Genomic DNA, 22,017 nt, shown 5'->3' with positions numbered 1-22,017 from the left:
AACCTTGGTTTCTCAAATTTTCTTGTAAATAAGTAGTTTTTTTTTTAATGTAAATTAAAAAGAAAAAAAATACATTAACACGGTACTGTAATCTGAAAGTCACTTTTTGACGGTTACATTCAGATTATCATCTTTTTTATTTTTTCAAATCGAGATATTCCAACTCAAGAAGAAAAAAAACTCCAACCCATCCACCACGAGCTTGGAACAAATGTCCTTATGAGCTATTTTCAAATTACCAACAGCGACATTCAGATTACCATCTTCTATATTTTCTTTGCACTGCTAATACATGCTATTTTAAGCTTGGAACAAATAAAGTGGTTCAAATTAAAAGAAATTGACTTATCTGAAATTTGTGTGTTTTTTTGTTTGCGGTTCAAGGTCTCTTTGGTGAAGCTTTATGCAGCGAAAAATAAGCTTTAAAAAAATGGCAACATCCGTGACTTGCAAAACACTTTATTACTTAAACCTAGTGTACTTACGTAATTTTTGCAACAGAGAACAGAGAGCCACAATAGTGCAGCAGAAATACAAAACAAAATGTTGAAGCATGAAACCTCCAACTTCTATTTAAAGACACTTAAAAGGTTATATATTCTCGAACTATTTGACTGGCATATTCATTACATATTACACTTAAAAGGTTATGCATACGTATTTGCATATTCTGACCATATGAAAGACCTACTGATCAAGGTCTATTGGAAAAGGCGACACTGCGATTGGACTTCGCACTCTGTGCTTTCCATTTTCTTCAATCCATACTAGTTCGCCGAACATATAAATATCGCTCGTCTTACACCGAACTGAAACAGTGTAGTTTTGCTTATCGTCCTTCTTTCCAAACACAAGCTTCTGTGGGAACACTGTAACTGTCGTATTTTTCGGAGTCTTCACCGAGACCCTGTAAGTGGCCGGACCATTGGCCACATTCGTCACAACCCTTCTAAGCTTCACAGCTCCAGAGGCGTCCGCGTTCACACACAACACGAAAAAAGACGGGTAATTCAGATCCAACGACGCCTTCGAACAATCATTGGCTTTCGATCGAGTGATGGTCTTGATCTGCTCGTCCGTATAGTTCATGGCGCACAAGAAGTTGACGTACTCTTGCGGCCTAATGTCGTACACCAAACCCGGGTCAAGCGCTCGGTTCGGGTCTATATGACCCGACCCCATTGCAACGGCCGAGGCGGGCCGAGATTCGTCTCCATTGTCTGTGATGGGCTTTCCCGTGTTGTCCAGCGGATTCGCGGTGGTCATCATGGCTGACTTGACCACCGCGGGGCTCCATTTCGGGTGTACGGATTTTATCATCGCCGCCACCCCGGAGACATGAGGACAAGACATGGAGGTTCCAGATTTCAAGTCGTAGTGACTCGGAAGCTCGATGTTTGTTCCGATCAGTGCTGAGATTACGGTCGGAACGGTGGCGGCGAGAATCCGAGTCCCCGGGGCCAAGATGTCGGGCTTTATGATGAATGGATTGACTCGCGATGGGCCTCTCGAGCTGAACGAAGCCACCGCAGGAGATGGCTTCGTCCCCGCGAAAGTCTGTTGGAATTTTATGGAAGCTTTTGGATGTTCTGTGCGTTGAGCGTATCTGATTAGCGCTCGTTTATCTTTGGGGCTAATCAACACACCGGGACACGCAAAGCGTCCTGATTCAATTAGATCAATCTCAGATGAGATAAATATAGCTCCGGTCACCTGTGTGTATGAATTTGGATAATATGTAAGGAAAATAAGTGAAAAACGTGTGCGCTTTGAACTATTATATATATATTTCATTTAAGTTACATACTATATAACGAACTATTTTAAGATTTAGAAGGTTAAGTGAAGTGTGTCTTGGTGAATATAGAAATTCAATTTTTCCCATTTGAAAACATGGATAGGAGTCAAGTGACGGAGGTAGGCTGGGCCTAGGGAGGCCCCCCTTAATCTTGTTTATACTTTATATATATTTTTGCCCAATTTTTTAAATTTTATACTTTTTGTTTTACCTTACAAATTAGTCCCCTTTAAATTATTTTTTGTACATTAGCCCCCTTAATTTACATCTCTGGCTAAAAGTAAAGAAAATAAAAAAAAAAGCTACGATAAAGCACCTGTGCCTCGATGATATGATGTATCTGAAAGCTGGTGACCAAAACGCTGTCTTGTAGCTCAGGCAAAGTGGAGTCGCACACGATGATACGTTTGCCGAAATGCGTCCCTGCCTCCGACAACATCGCCGTCGAATTGCACACGGCCAGGGTTCTGTTGTACAGCAGATCCACGTTCTGCACTATCGCCGCCGCCGGGAACAAGCTCCATCCCCTGATGCTCTCCCCGTTCCCCAGCGTCACCGTCCCTCCGAACGACCGGTCCACCGTCCCCGCCCCAACCGTCACCGCCCACGGGCTCGCGTTTCGCACCGTCCCAACGCTGGGTCCCCTATTCCCCGCCGACAGCGACACTACCACGCCCTTTTCCACGGCCCCGAACGCCGCTATCGCCACCGGATCCTCGTACGGCAGATTCCGCTGGAAGTTGAGGGAGATCGACAGCACGTCAACCCCGTCCTCCACCGCCTTATCTATCGCCGCCAGATAGTCCGCCGCCGAACTCCCCTCGAGCCACACCACCTTGTAGACCGCCAGCCGGGCCCGCGGGGCGATCCCCACGGCGGTCCCCGTTGCGTACCCGAAGTAATTCGCTCCCCTGACGGCGGAGCCCGCAGCGGTCGATGCCGTGTGCGTGCCGTGACCGCCCTCGTCTCTGGCGGAGTTCATCTGGAATGTGACGCCGGGATTCTCTGCGGCGACGCCTTTGTTGAAGTACTGCGCTCCGATGAGCTTGCGGTTGCACATCGAGGTGTTGAACTCCTGCCCCTCCTGGCATTTCCCCTTCCATTTCTTCGGGATGTTCGCTGACATCCCGTCGTCCTTGAAGCTCTCGCTCTCCGGCCACACTCCGGTGTCGACAACGCCGATGATGACGTTTTCACCGAAGTCTGACGCAGGCCATATTCCGGCGGTGGTGCTGAGGCCGAGGAATTCGGGGGTGCGAGTGGTGTGAAGCTCGGCGGGTCTGTCGCGATATGCAGAAACAAATCCCGGGGAGTTTTCGAGTTGCTTAAGCTCGCCTGGGGTTAGTCTGGCGCTGAAGCCGTGCATGACGGTATCGTAAGAGTAGATGATGGAAGGAAGAGAGTGAGTTGACTTTTGGTCAACGAGGGAGTCGAGGACGGAGGAGTGCCAGTGGTGGTGGCTGGTGAAGGGCTCGGGCATGTGAGACTTGTCCATATGGACGATGTAACTTGACCTTGTTTCTGCTTCTGCGACAGAGATCATAATAGCATGGATGGCTAACAAAAGCCACAGCATTGTAGTACTAACAGAGAGGAGAAGAGGGCTTCCAATATCAGCGAGTGCTTTCATCGTCTTGTTTTTTTTTCAAAGTTGAGATATCTAAATTGATTTGTATTCTATCTTGACTATATAATGAGTGTAAGGTCACTAGCTGGGTCATCGAAATAAATGCGTCTGTGATGGGTAGGTATTTTATGAGAAAAATAAATATCTCAAGTTATTGATGATTGCATAGCTGCCTTCTTGTTGTGTGGTGTTCGTTTTCGTATCATCCGGCCGATCGAGGATATTTAGTGTGGACTTGGCCGACAAAGAAAACGGAGAAGGATAAGGATCAGAATTGTCAAACATGTACAATACCAACTGTCGCTTATTCAGGCATATTTGTGCTTACTAATAAAACATACGTAATTTGGAATTCCACAGACTACTAATGCCTGAATTAAAGAATTCCATATACAACAACACAACTCAAATCATGAGCACACACTTATTCATATTTGTAAAACCATTTATACAGAGTAAAAAGAGCATTACTCGGGTGTCACCATAATTGGACTTCTCACTCTGCGCTTTCCATTGGCCTCTACCCACACAAGCTCGCCAAACGTCCACGTGCTGTTTTCATTCTTCGGAGCACATCTAATTCCCACGCTATAGCTCAGCTTCTCATTCTTCTTCTTAAACACCAGTTTCGGCGGCGAAACCCTCACCGTCGAACTCGCCAGAGTTTTCACCTTGACACTGTACGTGGCGGGTCCGTCCCCAACGTTGGTCACGACCCTATTGAACTTCACGACCCCAGACTTGTCCGCGGTCTCGCACGCCGCCACGAAAGACGGGTAGTTCAGATCCAGAGAAGCCCTCGAACAATTGTTGGCTTTCGTCCTCGTGACGGCCGCGATTTGGTCGGCGGTGAAGTTGAGAGCGCACATGAAGTCCACGTAGTCCTGCGGGGCCGCGTCGTAGACCAAGCCGGGATCGACGGCCCTGTTGGGGTCCACGTGGCCGGACCCCATTGCCAGAGGCGAAGCTGGGCTGTCGAGCAAGTTGTCGATGATGGGCTTCCCTGTATTGTCGAGCGGGTTCGCGGTGGTCATAATGGCGGACTTCACTGCCGCGGGGCTCCAATCAGGGTGAGACGATTTAAGCATCGCCGCGACTCCGGCGATATGAGGGCAGGCCATGGAGGTTCCGTGGAGCAGATTGTAGTTGCTCGAGATCGCCACGTTTCTCCCGAGCATGGCGGTCTCGACGCCGGGGACCCAGGCGGCGAGGATCCACGTGCCCGGAGCCATAATGTCGGGCTTGATGAGGTAAGGGTTGTCCCGCGCGAAGCCTTCCAAGGTGTACGTGGCAACTGCCGGGGCTGGCTTCGTCCCCAAGAAAGTCTGTTGGAATTTCATGGTGGCGACCGGGGATTCGGTGCTCTGCGCGTATTTTATTACCGTAGGTCCGTCTTTTGGGTTGATCACCATTCCAGGAAATGCGAATTTCTGGGATTCGAGTACCAGCGCGTCGTCGGAGATAAATATTGCTCCCACCACCTGCCATCATTTTAGTTTTATTTTTATTTTTATATATAAGTAGTTTAGGGACTGAGTAACAATTTGGGAAAATAACACATTTATATCCTGTGTTTTAGTTAAATGTCGAGTTTAACCCTCGGTTTTCAAAAATGTCGAGTTCATACCCTCTGTTTAACTAAAATGACGAAATTATACACTTTGTTTAACTAAAATGACGAAATTATACCCTGAAATAGACAACAGTGTCACGAATATTCTTTTTATTGACTTTTCATTGACGTTGACTATAATATTTATATATAAACACCAATTATCTTTATTCATTCGCGTCATATATGTAATTTATTTAAAAACTAAAAAATAAACAACAGTCTCTTAATCGTGAAGAACACAGAAAGAGACAAAAGGATAAACATCAATAGTTGATAGTCATCAAAATCGCATATTCGAACAGATAATCCAGGATTTAGAGTTACAATTCGAACACGGAATGAAGTCATTTATTAGGAGGTATGAGTTTTATTATTTAATTTCAATTTAAGGCTATTTTTATTTCAAAATTGAGAATTTTAAAGTTAGGGTCTGATTTAGATTTGATTTGGTTTTTCTTATATAAGAGTTAATATCAATGAAAGGGAGATTTGTGACGCTGTTATTCATTTCAGGGTATAATTTTGTCATTTTAGTTAAACAGATGGTATAATTTCGTCATTTTAGTTAAACAGAGGGTATGAATTCGACATTTTTGAAAACCGAGGGTTAAACTCGACATTTCACTAAAACACAGGGTATAAATGTGTTATTTTTCCTAACAATTTCACCTAAGTGTATTTTTATATTAGTGGCACTGATGTACAAGAGATTTGATAAAAATGTGTAAAAAAAAATTTTTTTTTGGAAAAATGGTATGAAATAGCCAATTCAAACTATGACATTTGCAAAATAGTCATAGTTTCATTAGGTATAGCAAAATAGCCAATTGAGAGCAGTACGACTTTTAATCATGTCTCGATTAATTTTAATCCAGCCTTCATAAAACTTACATTCTGTCTTTATAGTTCGTTGGGATTAAATTTAATCCAGCCTAAATTAATCTTACTATTTTACAAAAGCTTAAGTTCTATTTGGCTATATAGCCGCTTGACCATTTTTTTTTTTTTGTGTTTTAAAAAATACTTCTATTTAATTTATTTATTTGAACATGTATACACTTCATAACTGAAATATGTTTCCTCAAAAAAAAAAAAAAAAAAAATATGTATACATATATTATGTTTGGGACAAAAATAGAGTAAGAATATAAAAGTCTAAAGCAGCTCATGCGGTGAGTAACTTTCCACGTAAGAGTAAAAGAAACGAACCTGTGCATCCAAGACGCTTCCCATTTGGGTGCTAAGAATGGAAAATTGATCTTTCAGATCAGGCAGAGTCGCGTCGCAGACGACTATGAAACGAGTATCGCCTTGGAAATCCCCTGCTCCAGTTATCAGCTCCGTAGAATTGCAAAACGACACCGTTCTGTTATAGACCACTTTCACGTTTTCCACAATCGCCCCCGCCGGAAACAAGCTCCACCCTCTCACGATCTTCCCGTTGCCGAGCCTCACCGTCCCTCCCACGCTCCGATCCACCGACCCCGCCGCAACCGTCACCGCCCACGGCGCGCCGTTCCTCAGCCGCCTCGAGTCCCGATTCCCGTTCCCGGCCGACAGCGACACCACCACCCCTCTCTCCGCCGCCCCGAACGCCGCTATCGCCAGCGGGTCCTCGTGCAGCGACACCTGGCTGAAGCTGAGGGACACGGACAGCACGTCAACGCCGTCCTCCACCGCCTTGTCGAACGCCGCCAGAACGTCCGACTCGAACATCCCGTTCCCACTCCACATCACCTTGTACACCGCCAGCCTGGCCCGCGGCGCCATTCCACGCGCCGTCCCCGCCGCGTACCCGAAGTACGACGCGCCGGGGGCCGGAGACCCGGCCGCCGTAGCCGCCGTGTGCGTTCCGTGGCCGTCGGTGTCCCTCGCGGAGTTCATGTCGATCTTGATATCGGGTCCACCGTCGGCGATCAATCCCTTGTTGAAGTACCTGTTGCTACAAGGGCTTGATGAGTGGAAATTGCTTCTAATACCTACTTTTAATACTTAAATCTAAAAAAAATATAAAAAATAGCCTCTTTAAAGTTTTTAACTTTTTATTACGAAAATTGATTTTTTATAAGCTCAAAATAGTTACTTTTTTATGTTTATAATTAAAAAAAAAAAAAAAAAAAACATGTTTATTATTATTTGGACTCTATTTCATGAAAAAATGGCGACGTAAAGACCCAATGTTTAAAGGTTCTCTCACTTAAGTACCAAATGTTTAAAAGTGGCGATTAAAGTTCTCAACTTCACTAAACTCTCCCTCCGTTGCAACTCAGGTCGTTAAAATGGATGTCAATTAAAATGGACGGCCAAGATCTATTACAGTATAATAGAAGAAATAAACCCCAAATATATCGACCAAATTCAAATCCCAAATTCGAACCAAAACCCAAAACGTGACGGAACGCGACGGAGATGGCTGACCAAGCCGAAGATGTTGACCTTCGCGAAGACGAGTATGCCGATGACGGAGAAGATGAAGAAATAACGACTCCACAACAATGGTGGTCCAGCGTGAATCAAGCTTGCGTTGAGTTACCTGGCGTTGGGGATGAAGACTCTGATGGTGTCGGAGGCGATGGAAGTGACCTAGAAAGTCTCTGTGGTGATGATGAAGAATAGCGTGACAAGAGTGCACTTGAGTACAATCCGCGCTCAAGTAATTCAAATTTCAAGTTCAAAATTGGAATGGAATTTCCTACCATGGATGATTTAGCCACGTGTATTTGACATCCATTTTAACGACCTGAGTTGCAAAGGAGGGAGAGTTTAGTGAAGTTGGGAACTTTAGCCGCCACTTTTAAACATTAAGTACTTAAGTGGGAGAACCCGAAAATATTGGGTCTTTATGCCGCCATTTTTTCTTTAATTTATTTCCTCTTTACAATTTCATTTGGAAAAAAAAAATTTGTTATCTTTTGAAAGCAGTTATTTTTAAAAAAATTTATAAATAACAGCTATTTTTGAAATATTACACTTAAAAAGTGTTAGTTTTGTAATTTTCCCAATTAATAACTAAGAGTACCTTGCTCCGATGAGCTTGCGGTTGCAAGTGGAAGCGTTGAAGTCCTGTCCCGGCTGGCATATTCCCTTCCACCTCGCCGGGATGTTCGGCGGCATCTCTCGGTCGCTGAAGCTCTCGTGCTCCGGCCACACTCCGGTGTCGACGACGCCGATGATGGCGTCTTCGCCGGAGTTCGTGGCGTTCCAGATCCCGGCGGTGGGTCTGAGGCCGAGGAACTCCGGGGTCCGGGTCGTCTCGAGCTGCCCGGTCCTGTCCCGGGAAGCGGAGAGGAAGCCTCGGGATTTCTTGATGCTCTGTAGCTCGGCCTCGGTCAGGCTCGCGCTGAAGCCGTGGAAAACGGTGCCGTATGAGTAGATGATGGACGGCGGTGAGCCTCCAGGTTGATCGGTCGTTGACTTTTGGTCAACGAGGGAGTCGAGAATGGAAGAGTGCCAGTGTTGGTGGCTGGTGAACGGCTCAGGCATATCAGACTTGTCGGTGTGGATTATGTAAGTTGATCTCGTTTTCGTACATACCGTAGTTTGTAGCTGAATTGCCAAAAAAAGGCATAGCAATATTGAACCCATTATGGATTGAAAATGGTTTGCTTTCATTTTCTTGTTTCAAAGCTTGAATTGGGCATGGGGTTGTGTTTGAACTTTGAAGTCTTAAGTGATTTCAGTTTTCTTCTTCTCAGATGTTAGATCTATTTGAATGCGACCGCATTATCTAAATAATATATTGGTTGAAAGAAAAATACGTGAAGAAGTTTGTCTTTATCATTATTGCTATTACTAAAGAAACAAAAAACTATTAGTCACCAGCCGCCGTGGAAACTAGATTCACGAGATAAGGTGGGACACACACTGGACTAAACCGGATAACTTTGCCTTCTTTTAGGGTGGTCCAATTTATTGGTTTTGTATTATTTTAATTTTTTTGTAATTAATCTAAATTGTTTTTTAAAATTTATTTTAGATTTTTTTTTAATATTACATAATATAGATGCTCGATGATTACTTTAATCAATAAAAAGAAGTTATAGGCCAGAATATTACTGGCCTAAATATAATCCACAAATTTTAAGTAAATTATGGCCTAAATGTTAGGGACACTGGATTGGTTTTGTCGGTGAGTATTCGTAAATTATTTAATGTGTGTGGTAATTAATTCAATGCTTTATGCTAAATCATTGTATTTGACAGCCAATAAATCTAGTGCGGTAGCTTTTGGTCATAAAGCTTCATGAATATGAATGAAAAAAAAAGGAGTGATCGCCTTTGGCTGCGAAAGAATATATGCGGATATGCCCTGTTTGTGTGTGGAAGTTAATTCATTTTATTAAATAACAAAGAAAATAGTTCGAAAAATAGTCAAACTAAAATATAGTAATATACACACAAGCGCGTCAAGATTCCGCAAATATTCCTGCACATAAATAAATAAATAAAAATTCTAACCTTGACCAAATCCAATTGACTATCATAGCTAAGGTTAATAAAAATACATCTCCAACGAAGTTATGCACGTACTATATTGATTTTTTTTTTTTTTGTATTTGATCATTGATTAAATCAAGCTAATGTAATTTATTATGATTATTAATTTAATTTAACATCAATTGCAAAGATGGAACTCGGAAAAAAGAAGTTAGGCTGAGACCGATGTTGACGAAATTTTGTAAGTTTAATTTACTATAAGCATCAATTTAATTTATTTATGAAAACTATTGAGAAATGAAAGGTAACTTTGAAGTTTAAAGTGTTAGAATATAAAATAAGTAAATGGTCAATTATAACGTTTCAAATTGTTATATAGCACACATTTCGTAAATCTTAGATAAATAGTTATAAAGATGATTTACCTGATAAATGGAAGTATTATTTACTTAAATTTACGTCTGTAAATATGTGAAAGTGACTATTTATCTAAGATTTACGAAACGTTGATTATTTAGCAATGTCAAATTATAAATGTGACTATTTACCTAATAATTAGTTAACTAGTCAATTAAAACGTTTGAGATTCCTATATAGCCAACGTTTCGTAAATCTTAACTAAATAGCCATAAAGATGATGTGACATTCCTCATTTGTTATTTCATTGAAATAAAAAGCTGGAGTATTTATGTCAATTTACACATATATATACATAGACATGATTATTTATTTAAAATTTACGAAACATTAATTATATAACAATGTGAAACTGTAAATATGACTATATCATCTTTAAACAATTCATTTATGTATTATTCTTCTACGGAATATATCTAAAAAATTATATTTTTCTTTCCTTTCCATTTTTTTTCCTCGTAAAAGAAGCCATCAGTTCCCCTTTTAATCTTTCCTACCAAACAAAACAAGGCCTTTTTCTCCTCTCTCTCGAACGATTTGGTACTCGAATTGTCGCTGGCGTCGAAGTCACTCTCGGTAAAATGATTTTATTGCGGTGAGACTCCATTGACGAAAACAAAACTTTCATTCTCATTATTTTGCGAAATTTCTCAATTAAAATACTTAACAGCCCAAAGTTTATGAATTGGATCTCAATTTCTCTTTCGTTCGCTCTCGTTCCTCCGTTTCGCATACAAAGTAACCTGAACCCTAGAAAAAGAAAACAGAAATTGACAGAAAACCACTAACCTAAAGATCAAACCATGGAGCTTGTGATGAATTCATTCATAGAGAGAGCCAAGAAAAAAGCAGGGGAAACAGAGGTCAGAATTGCAATTTTATTAAGCTTAATGTTTGCTTGCTCAAAGAACAAAGCCTTGACTGTGTCCCTAATAATTTGTATTGTTGCTTCTATTAATTTGTTTTCTTAAACTTTTTTGTGATTGCAGACCTTGACAAATAGCAACCTGCTAAAAAATCTCTTTATACCTTGGCTGGTACAATATCCTGCAACTCATATTGCTTCTTTTATCACACTCTGTTTTCTTACAATCTTCAGCTGTAGTCTATACGAGCTGATCAGTATAAAATCCTCTTTAAATTAAGGGTTCTGTTGGTGTTTTCTTATATCTAGACGTAGGTGCAGGGATTTAAATGCTTAAAGCAGAAACATATAAGTTATAACGTACATCATATTATTTACAATCCGAAAAAAAGAAAGATACAAAGAGTAGACATTCAAATGACGCACATGAAGGTGTGTGCTGACAAACTAGTATAGAGTCAAAGCGTACACTACTCAGGTGTCACCATAATTGGACTTCTCACTCTGCGCTTTCCATTGGCCTCTACCCACACAAGCTCGCCAAACGTCCACGTGCTGTTTTCATTCTTCGGAGCACATCTAATTCCCACGCTATAGCTCAGCTTCTCATTCTTCTTCTTAAACACCAGTTTCGGCGGCGAAACCCTCACCGTCGAACTCGCCGGAGTTTTCACCTTGACACCGTACGTGGCGGGTCCGTCCCCAACGTTGGTCACGACCCTATTGAACTTCACGACCCCAGACTTGTCCGCGGTCTCGCACGCCGCCACGAAAGACGGGTAGTTCAGATCCAGAGAAGCCCTCGAACAATTATTGGCTTTCGACCTCGTGACGGCCGCGATTTGGTCGGCGGTGAAGTTGAGAGCGCACATGAAGTCCACGTAGTCCTGCGGGGCCGCGTCGTAGACCAAGCCGGGATCGACGGCCCTGTTGGGGTCCACGTGGCCGGACCCCATTGCCAGAGGCGAAGCTGGGCGGTCGAGCAAGTTGTCGATGATGGGCTTCCCAGTGTTGTCGAGCGGGTTCGCGGTGGTCATAATGGCGGACTTCACCGCCGCGGGGCTCCAATCAGGGTGAGCCGATTTCAGCATCGCCGCGACTCCGGCGATGTGAGGGCAGGCCATGGAGGTTCCGAAGAGGATATTGTAGTTGCTCGAGATCGCCACGTTTCTCCCGAGCATGGCGGTCTCGACGCCGGGGACCCAGGCGGCGAGGATCCACGTGCCCGGAGCCATGACGTCGGGCTTGATGAGGTAAGGGTTGTCCCGCGCGAAGCCTTCCAAGGTGTACGTGGCAACTGCCGGGGCTGGCTTCGTCCCCAAGAAAGTCTGTTGGAATTTCATGGTGGCGACCGGAGATTCGGTGCTCTGTGCGTATTTTATCACCGTAGGTCCGTCTTTTGGGTTGATCACCATACCGGGGAACGCGAATTTTTCTTGTTCGAGTACCAGCGCGTCGTCTGAGATAAATATTGCTCCCATCACCTGCCACAATTTTAGTTTTTTTTTTATTTTATTTTATTTTATTATATAAAACTGAGTAACAATTTCGGCCGGTTTATCCACCGTAAGTGCAGTTGCATTGGCTCTTAGTGGCACTTATGTACAAGAACTTTAATAAAAATGTGACAAAATTATCTTTTTTAGTGTGTAAAAAAACTTCTATTTAACTTATTTATTTTAACATGTATGCACTTCAAAATCACATGTGACAAGAATAAGAATATAGAACTCTAAAAATATATGGTTATATACAAATGAAAAAAGAGAGAGGAATAACGTTGAAAAAAAATACTATTTTTTTCTCATTTTATTAAAACAAATAACAAAAAATAATTTAATAGAACAGCTCATGCTGTGAGTAACTTTCTACGTAAGAGTAAAAGAAAAGAACCTGTGCCTCCAAGACGTTTCTCATTTGGGAGCTAAGAATGGAAAATTGATCTTTCAGCTCAGGCAGAGTTGTGTCGCAGACGACTATGAAACGAGTATCGCCTTGGGAATCCCCTGCTCCAGTTATCAACTCCGTAGAATTGCAAAACGACACCGTTCTGTTATAGACCACTTTCACGTTTTCCACAATCGCCCCCGCCGGAAACAAGCTCCACCCTCTCACGATCTTCCCGTTGCCGAGCCTCACCGTCCCTCCCACGCTCCGGTCCACCGACCCCGCCGCCACCGTCACCGCCCACGGCGCGCCGTTCCTCAGCCGCCTCGAGTCCCGATCCCCGTTCCCCGCCGCCAGCGACACCACCACCCCTCTCTCCGCCGCCCCAAACGCCGCTATCGCCAGCGGGTCCTCGTGCAGCGACACCTGGCGGAAGCTGAGGGACACCGACAGCACGTCAACGCCGTCCTCCACCGCCTTGTCGAACGCCGCCAGAACGTCCGACTCGAACATCCCGTTCCCACTCCACATCACCTTGTACACCGCCAGCCTGGCCCGCGGCGCCATTCCACGCGCCGTCCCCGCCGCGTACCCGAAGTACGACGCGCCGGAGGCCGGAGACCCGGCCGCCGTCGCCGCCGTGTGCGTTCCGTGGCCGTTGGTGTCCCTCGCGGAGTTCATGTCGATCTTGATATCGGGTCCACCGTCGGCGATCAATCCCTTGTTGAAATACCTGTTGCAACAAGGGATTGATAAGTGGAAATTGCTTCTAATACCTACTTTTAATACTTTATCTAAAAAAATTAGAAAAAATAGCCTCTTTAAAGTTTTTAACTTTTTATTACGAAAATTGCTTTTTTATAAGCTGAAAATAGTTACTTTTTTATGTTTATAATTAAAAAAAACATGTTTATCATTATTTGGACTCTATTTAATTTATTTCCTCTTTACAATTTCATTTGGAAAAAAAAAATTGTTATCTTTTGAAAGCAGTTATTTTTTAAAGAATAAAGCTATTTTTGAAATATACACTTAAAAAGTGTTAGTTTTGTAATTTTCCCAATTAATAATTAAGAGTACCTTGCTCCGATGAGCTTGCGGTTGCAAGTGGAAGCGTTGAAGTCCTGTCCCGGCTGGCATATTCCCTTCCACCTCGCCGGGATGTTCGGCGGCATCTCTCGGTCGCTGAAGCTCTCGTGCTCCGGCCACACTCCGGTGTCGACGACGCCGATGATGGCGTCTTCGCCGGAGTTCGTGGCGTTCCAGATCCCGGCGGTGGGTCTGAGGCCGAGGAACTCCGGGGTCCGGGTCGTCTCGAGCTGCCCGGTCCTGTCCCGGGAAGCGGAGAGGAAGCCTCGGGATTTCTTGATGCTCTCCAGCTCGGCCTCGGTCAGGCTTGCGCTGAAGCCGTGGAAAACGGTGCCGTATGAGTAGATGATGGACGGCGGTGAGGCTCCGGGTTGATCGGTCGTTGACTTTTGGTCAACGAGGGAGTCGAGAATGGAAGAGTGCCAGTGTTGGTGGCTGGTGAACGGCTCAGGCATATCAGACTTGTCGGTGTGGATTATGTAAGTTGATCTCGTTTTCGTACATACCGTTGTTTGTAGCTGAATTGCCAAAAAAAGGCATAGCAATATTGAACCCATTATGGATTGAAAATGGTTTGCTTTCATTTTCTTGTTTCAAAGCTTGAATTGGGTATGGGGTTGTGTTTGAACTTTGAAGTCTCAAGTGATTTCAGTTTTCTTCTTCTTAGATGTTAGATCTATTTGAATGCCACCTCATTTTCTAAATAATATATTGGTTGAAATAAAAATACGTTGAGAAGTTTGTCTTTATCATTATTGCTTTTTTTTTAGGGACTTTATCATTATTGCTATGGGAAAATAACACATTTATACCCTGTGTTTTAGTGAAATGTCGAGTTTAACCCTCGGTTTTCAAAAATGTCGAGTTCATACCCTTTGTTTAACTAAAATGACGAAATTATACCCCATGTTTAACTAAAATGACGAAATTATACCTTGAAATAGACAACAGTGTCACGAATATTCTTTTTATTGACTTTTCATTGACGTTGACTATAATATGTATATATAAACACCAATTATTTTTATTCATTCGCGCCATATATGTAATTTATTTAAAAACTAAAAAATAAACAACAGTATCTTAATCGTGAAGAACACAGAAAGAGGCAAATGGGTAAACATCGATAGTTGATAGTCATCAAAATCGCATATTCGAACAGAGAATCCAGAATTTAGAGTTACAATTCGAACACGGAATGAAGTCATTTCTTAGGAGGTATGAGTTTTATTATTTAATTTCAATTTAAGGCTATTTTTATTTCAAAATTGAGAATTTGGAAGTTAGGGCACTGATTTAGATTTGATTTGGTTTTTCTTATATAAGAGTTAATATCAATGAAAGGGAGATTTGTGACGCTGTTATTCATTTCAGGGTATAATTTCGTCATTTTAGTTAAACAGATGGTATGAACTCGACATTTTTGAAAACCGAGGGTTAAACTCGACATTTCACTAAAATACAGGGTATAAATGTGATATTTTCCCTATTGCTATTACTAAAGAAACAAAAAAATATTAGTCACCAGCCGCCGTGGAGACTAGATTCGTTTGAGACGAGATAAGGTGGGACACACACTGGACTAAACCGTATAACTTTGCCTTCTTTTTTTTTTTTTTTTTTTTAAAGGCCAACTTTGCCTTCTTTTAGGGTGGTCCAATTTATTGGTTTTGTACTATTTTAATTTTTTTTGTAATTAATCTAAATTGTTTTTTAAAATTTATTTTAGATTTTTGTTTAATATTCCATAATATCGATGTTCGATGATTACTTTAATCAATAAAAAAGAAGTTATAGGCCAAAATGTGACTGACCTAAATATAATACACAAATTTTAAGTAAATTATGGCCTAAATGTTAGGGACACTGGATTGGTTTTGTCGGTGAGTATTCGTAAATTATTTAATGTGTGGGGTAACTAATTCAATGCTTTATACTAAATCATTGTATTTGACAGCCAATAAATCTAGTGTGGTAGCTTTTGGTCATAAAGCTTCATGAATATGAATGAAAAAGAAAGGAGTGATCGCCTTTCGCTGCGAAAGAATATATGCGGATATGCCCTGTGTGTGTGGAAGTTAATTCATTTTATTAAATAACAAAGAAAATAGTTCGAAAAATAGTCAAACTAAAATATACACAATAGCGAAACTAAAATATACACACAAGCGCGTCAAGATTCATCCTGCACATAAATAAATAAATAAAAATTATAACCTTAACCAAATCCAATTGACTATCATAGCTAAGGTTAATAAAAATACATCTCCAACGAAGTTATGCACGTACTATATTGATTTTTTTTTGTATTTGATTATTGATTAAATCAAGTTAATGTAATTTATTATGATTATTAATTTAATTTAATATCAATTGCAAAGATGGAACTCGGAAAAAAGAAGATAGGCTGAGACCGATGTTTTGATGAAATTTTGTAAGTTTAATTTACTATAAGCATCAATTTAATTTACTTATGAAAACTATTGAGAAATGAAAAGTAACTTTAAAGTTTAAAGTATTAGAATATAAAATAAGTGAATAGCCAATTATAACGTTTGAAATTGCTATATAGTACACACTTCGTAAATCTTAGATAAATAATCATATAAATGATGTTGCCTAATAAATGGAAGTGATTATTTACTTAAAATTTACGTCTGTAAATATATGAAAGTGACTATTTGCCTAAGATTTACGAAACGTTGATTATTTAACAATGTCAAATTATAGATAGGGTAATCTAGCAACGTAGCCAATTTCAAACATGATTTTAAGGATGTAGCCAACGTTTGGTAAATTTTGTAATCTAGCCATTTACAGAAATAAACGGTTAGAAAATATCGAAAATACCCTTATGTAACATAAATCATAGAAATCAAATACTAGCCAACGTTTCAGCCAGCCGAAATTTATCGTGCGTAAAATAAACGGAAATTAACAAAGCAGCGGAGATTAACAAAGAATTAGAAAGAAATAAGAAAATGCTCAATAACAAACTTTGCCAAATATAGAATTTTTTTTAAAATTCTAAATATATACACGTGTATTAACTTCGAAAATTTTGATTGATCAAATGTGGGCTACAAGTTTTGTAAGCAAATTCTAGTAGAGTATATTATAGTAATTAACATTTTACATAATTAAGACACGTCATCATTTTTTGCTATAATGAAAATTTGGACGAAACGTTGACTAGATTACAATTTCAACGTTTCAGGAGGCTTAGTTCGACTAATTTTTCTTATAAATATGACTATTTACCTAATAATTAGGTAACTAGCAAACTAAAACGTTTGAGATTTTTATATAGCCAATGTTTCGTAAATCTTAACTAGATAGCCATAAAGATGATGTGTCATTCTTGATTTGTCATTTCATTAAAATAAAAAGGTGAAATATTTATCGTTAATTTACGCATATAAATACATGGACGTGACTATTTACTCAAGATTTATGAAACGTTAATCATATAACGATGTGAAACTGTGAATACGACTATATATTCTTTAAACAATTCATTTATCTATTATTCTTTACTTTCTACCGAATATATCTAAAAAATTATCTTTTTCTTCCTTCCCATTTTTAAAATTATATTTTTCTTTCCTTTCCATTATTTTTTCCCCTTGTAAAAGAAACCATCAGTTCTCCCCTTTTAATCTTTCCTACCAAACAAAACAACAAGGCCTTTTTCTCCTCTCTCTCTCTCTCTCTCGAACGATTTGGTACTCGAATTGTCGCTGGCGTCGAAGTCACTCTCGGTAAAATGATTTTATTGCGGTGAGACTCCATTGACGAAAACAAAACTTTCATTCTCATTATTTTGCGAAATTTCTCAATTAAAATACTTAACAGCCCAAAGTTTATGAATTGGATCTCAATTTCTCTTTCATTCGCTCTCGTTCCTCCGTTTCGCATACAAAGTAACCTGAACCCTAGAAAAAGAAAACAGAAATTGACAGAAAACCACTACCCTAAAGATCAAACCATGGAGCTTGTGATCAATTCATTCATAGAGAGAGCCAAGAAAAAAGCAGGGGAAACACAGAGGTCAGATTTGCAATTTTATTTAGCTTAATGTTTGCTTGCTCAAAGAACACAGCCTTGATTGTGTCCCTAATAATTTGTATTTTTGCTTCTATTTATTTGTTTTCTTGAACTTTTTTTGTGATTGCAGACCTTGACAAATAGCAACCTGCTAAAAAATCTCTTTATACCTTGGCTGGTACAATATCCTGCAACTCATATTGTTTCTTTTATACCACTCTGCTTTCTTACAATCTTCAGCTGTAGTCTATACGAGCTGATCAGTATAAAATCCTGTTTAAATTAAGGGTTCTGTTGGTGTTTTCTTATCTAGACGTAGGTGCAGGGATTTAAATGCTTAAAGCAGAAACATATAACGTGCATCAGATTATTTGCAATCCGAAAAAAAAAAGAAAAAAGATACAAAGAGTAGACATTCAAATGACGCACATGAACACTCAAAGGTGTGTGCTGACAAACTAGTACAGAGTCAAAGCGTACACTACTCGGGTGTCACAATAATTGGACTTCTCACTCTGCGCTTTCCTTTCGCCTCTACCCACACAAGCTCGCCAAATGTAAACGTGCTGTTTCCATTCGGAGTACATCTAATTCCCACGCTATAACTCAGCTTCTCATTCTTCTTCTTAAACACCAGTCTCTGCGGCGAAACCCTCACCGTGGAACTCACCGGAGTTTTCACCCTGACACCGTACGTGGCGGGACCGTCCCCAACGTTGGTCACGACCCTCTTGAACTTCACGACCCCAGACTTGTCCGCGGTCTCGCAGGCCGCCACGAAAGACGGGTAGTTCAGATCCAGAGAAGCCCTCGAACAATTATTGGCTTTCGACCTCGTGACGGCCGCGATTTGGTCGGCGGTGAAGTTGAGAGCGCACATGAAGTCCACGAAGTCCTGCGGGGCCGCGTCGTAGACCAAGCCGGGATCGACGGCCCTGTTGGGGTCCACGTGGCCGGACCCCATTGCCAGAGGCGAAGCTGGGATGTCGAGAAAGTTGTCGTTGATGGGCTTCCCTGTGTTGTCGAGCGGGTTCGCGGTGGTCATAATGGCGGACTTCACCGCCGCGGGGCTCCAATCAGGGTGAGCCGATTTCAGCATCGCCGCGACTCCGGCGATGTGAGGCGTGGCCATGGAGGTTCCGTGGAGGAGATTGTAGTCGCTGAAGACAGCGACGTTTCCGATCATGCCAGTTTTAATGCCGGGGACAGCGGCCGCGAGAATCCACGTGCCCGGAGCCATGATGTCGGGCTTGATGAGGTAAGGGTTGTCCCGCGCGAAGCCTCCTAAGCTGTACGTAGCCACTCCCGGGGCTGGCTTCGTCCCCAAGAAAGTCTGTTGGAATTTCAGTGACGCGACGGGGTTTTTGGTGCTCTGTGCGTACTTTATAACAGCCTTTCCGTCTTTCGGGCTGATCACCAAACCGATGGACCGGAATTTTTCTGATTCAAGTATCAGCGCTTCGTCTGAAATAAATATTGCTCCGACCACATGTGGCTGTAATCATTTTGTGAATGTTAGTACTTCAGGCAGTGAATAGCAACAAAGACTGTAATCATTGGACATCTCTTTTTCTAATATATTGTTGTTTGGCATGGACGTAACGCAAGCGTACTTGCGTTATCGTCCTTTAGTCGCGCATTTATTTCTGGTATTACTGAAATACTATAAAAAAAAAAAATTATATAGACTAAGTTACTTTAAATAATGTGAAGATTGTAATCTAGCCAACGTTTCAGCTAAGTTTCAAATATAGTCACAATTGATGATGTGGTTTTTATTAGTCATTTAATAATTTACATATTTATCTTTTATTTAAAAGTCGGCTGAATATCTCGTCTATTTATTTTCAATTATTTATTACATGCATAAATAAAAATTAACAAAAATTTATTGACGATTCACAAATTACTTATTTTAATCAATATTTAATTTGTTTCTTATATTATATTCATGAATGATTTTCCTTTTAAATATTCAAATTTGAATCCAAGCGTGTACTAAGCCTGATGATGTTGTTGACTTTTTTATTAGTGGGACTCAAACATTGACTACTGTTTTATTTTCACTCATTTAAATCACACAATGGTATATTCGATATTTCATAGTCGTAAATTTCAGTAAATGATTAGATTACAAAATTTATTAAATGTGAGCTAAATTTTAAATATCACGTTTCAAAAAGATTAAGTTGCCAGTTTGCCAAAAAAAAAATGAGCACAGTAGATAGAAACACGTCATATTTTATTTTTCAATGATTTTAATTTGCCTAACTTTAATATAGCAAAAAAAAAAAAAAAAGAGAGAGAGAGGTATCAGATTCGGAGAGAAACAAACAAACCAGTGCATCCAAGAAGCTATTCATTTGAGAGTCAAGAACCGTGGTAGAGTGTTCTCTGAGCTCAGGCAGAGTGGCATCACAGATGATTATGAAACGTTGACGAGTACCTTCACCGTTATTATCCCCCGCGTCCGATATCAGCTCCGACGAAGTGCACGCCGACGCCGTTCTATTGTACACCAATCTATCATTCTCCACAATCACCCCCGCCGGGAACAAGCTCCAGCCTCTGACGCTCTCCCCGTTCCCCAGCCTCACCGTCCCTCCCAATGTCCGGTCCACCGACCCCGCCGCCACCGTCACCGCCCACGGAGCCCCGTTCCTCAGCCACCTCAAGTCCCGATCCCCGTTCCCCGCCGCCAGCGACACCACCACCCCTCTCTCCGCCGCCCCGAACGCCGCTATCGCCAGCGGGTCCTCGTGCAGCGACACCTGGCGGAAGCTGAGGGACACCGACAGCACGTCAACGCCGTCCTCCACCGCCTTGTCCATCGCCGCTATCACGTCCGACGCGAACATCCCGTTCCCCGTCCACGACACCTTGTACACCGCCAGCCGGGCCCGCGGCGCGATCCCACGCGCCGTCCCCTCCGCGTACCCGAAGTACGACGCGCCGGCGGCCGGAGACCCGGCCGCGGTCGCCGCCGTGTGGGTCCCGTGGCCGTCGGTGTCCCTCGCGGAGTTCATGTCGATCACGAGGTCGGGCCCGCGGTCGGCGATCATGCCTTTGTTGAAGTACTGCGCTCCGATGAGCTTGCGGTTGCACATCGAGGCGTTGAAGTCCTGTCCCGGCTGGCATATTCCCTTCCACCTCGCCGGGATGTTCGGCGGCATCTCGCGGTCGCTGAAGCTCTCGTGCTCCGGCCACACTCCGGTGTCGACGACGCCGATGATGGCGTCTTCGCCGGAGTTCGTGGCGTTCCAGATCCCGGCGGTGGGGCTGAGGCCGAGGAACTCCGGGGTCCGGGTCGTCTCGAGCTGCCCGGTCTTGTCCCGGGAAGCCGAGAGGACGCCTCGGGATTTCTTGATGCTCTGTAGCTCGGCCTCGGTCAGGCTCGCGCTGAAGCCGTGGAAAACGGTGCCGTACGAGTAGAGAATGGAAGGCGGTGAGGCTCGAGATTGATCGTTCGTCGAGCCGAGAATGGAAGTGTGCCAGTGGTGGTGGCTGGTGAAAGGCTCGGGCATTTCAGACTTGTCGGTGTGGATTATGTAAGTTGATCTCGTTTCCGTACATACTGTAGTTTGTACCTGAATGGCCAAGAAAAGGCATAGCAATGTACTGAGAACATGGGAGACTGTTTTCATTTTCTTTGTTTCTTTTTTTGGGAGTGAATCTCAAATCTGGCTGTGCATGAAGAAGTCTGATTATATGCGTAACACGAGGCATATCTATATAATTGCAAATATGTTCAGAAATTTTGTTTTTTTTAAGAAAAAGAAACAGAAAAAAGCATTCGACGCTAGCCGCCGGGGACACTAGATTCATTTTTTGTGGGTCAATTAAATGCACGAGATAAGGTGGGACCGCCGGGGTCGGATATTATCATGCATTGCCGCTTCTCATTCAAAGAAGAAGAAAACAAAAAAGACGTTCCCTCTGTTGAATTTAAAATGAAATTATGTGCTAGTAAGTCAAGTTTCACTCTATTCTTTTGTGTGGGTATCGGCTTCGTACCTTTTCTTAAAGGTGTCTGGTGGCTACGTTATAATAATTATTATAAGATCTGTACTAAATCTCTTACAGGCATAAGATGCTAAAATCTAATCAGTCTATCAGTCTGCTATAGCCTTTGGTCGCTACGGGTCATGAATATCAGGAAAGGTATGCTTAAAAAATATATTCGGATATTATCATAAAATATACAGAAGTTACTGCAGCTATGCTTAAAGGAATTT

At 42.0% G+C, this 22,017-nt stretch overlaps 4 protein-coding genes and 1 long non-coding RNA gene across 5 annotated transcripts; 1 reads left to right on the top strand and 4 right to left on the bottom strand.

Annotated features, from left to right (window-relative positions):
- Positions 1-478: 478 nt before the first annotated feature.
- On the bottom strand, positions 479-3,546 carry LOC149382470 (subtilisin-like protease SBT3). The gene is made up of 2 exons (XM_089629850.1): positions 2,115-3,546; positions 479-1,713 (listed from the first exon to the last, which is right to left on the bottom strand). The coding sequence occupies exons 1-2, from the start codon at positions 3,426-3,428 to the stop codon at positions 688-690; spliced, it is 2,340 nt and encodes a 779-aa protein (XP_089485976.1). The 5' UTR covers positions 3,429-3,546; the 3' UTR covers positions 479-687.
- A 133-nt stretch (positions 3,547-3,679) lies between these two features.
- On the bottom strand, positions 3,680-8,808 carry LOC149382469 (subtilisin-like protease SBT3). Its single transcript, XM_089629851.1, has 3 exons — positions 8,060-8,808; positions 6,250-6,976; positions 3,680-4,906 (listed from the first exon to the last, which is right to left on the bottom strand). The coding sequence occupies exons 1-3, from the start codon at positions 8,650-8,652 to the stop codon at positions 3,893-3,895; spliced, it is 2,334 nt and encodes a 777-aa protein (XP_089485977.1). The 5' UTR covers positions 8,653-8,808; the 3' UTR covers positions 3,680-3,892.
- A 2,267-nt stretch (positions 8,809-11,075) lies between these two features.
- On the bottom strand, positions 11,076-14,467 carry LOC149382468 (subtilisin-like protease SBT3). The gene is made up of 3 exons (XM_089630450.1): positions 13,727-14,467; positions 12,653-13,379; positions 11,076-12,243 (listed from the first exon to the last, which is right to left on the bottom strand). Exons 1-3 carry the CDS (start codon positions 14,317-14,319, stop codon positions 11,230-11,232), a joined length of 2,334 nt encoding a protein of 777 aa, XP_089486576.1. The 5' UTR covers positions 14,320-14,467; the 3' UTR covers positions 11,076-11,229.
- Positions 14,468-17,425: 2,958 nt separating this feature from the next.
- LOC149382467 (uncharacterized) lies at positions 17,426-19,567 on the top strand. Its single transcript, XR_016293779.1, has 2 exons — positions 17,426-17,785; positions 17,913-19,567. It is a non-coding gene; the product is annotated as an uncharacterized LOC149382467 (long non-coding RNA).
- On the bottom strand, positions 18,120-21,513 carry LOC149382466 (subtilisin-like protease SBT3). The gene is made up of 2 exons (XM_089600704.1): positions 20,122-21,513; positions 18,120-19,277 (listed from the first exon to the last, which is right to left on the bottom strand). Exons 1-2 carry the CDS (start codon positions 21,424-21,426, stop codon positions 18,264-18,266), a joined length of 2,319 nt encoding a protein of 772 aa, XP_089456830.1. The 5' UTR covers positions 21,427-21,513; the 3' UTR covers positions 18,120-18,263.
- Between the last annotated feature and the right edge of the window lie 504 nt (positions 21,514-22,017).

This window comes from Urtica dioica, chromosome 11 (assembly GCF_054948205.1).
Source record: "Urtica dioica subsp. dioica isolate 48M chromosome 11, U.dioica_male_clone48M_v1_H2, whole genome shotgun sequence".
Lineage (NCBI taxonomy): Eukaryota > Viridiplantae > Streptophyta > Magnoliopsida > Rosales > Urticaceae > Urtica > Urtica dioica.
This window is presented reverse-complemented; position numbering and strand designations above follow the sequence as displayed.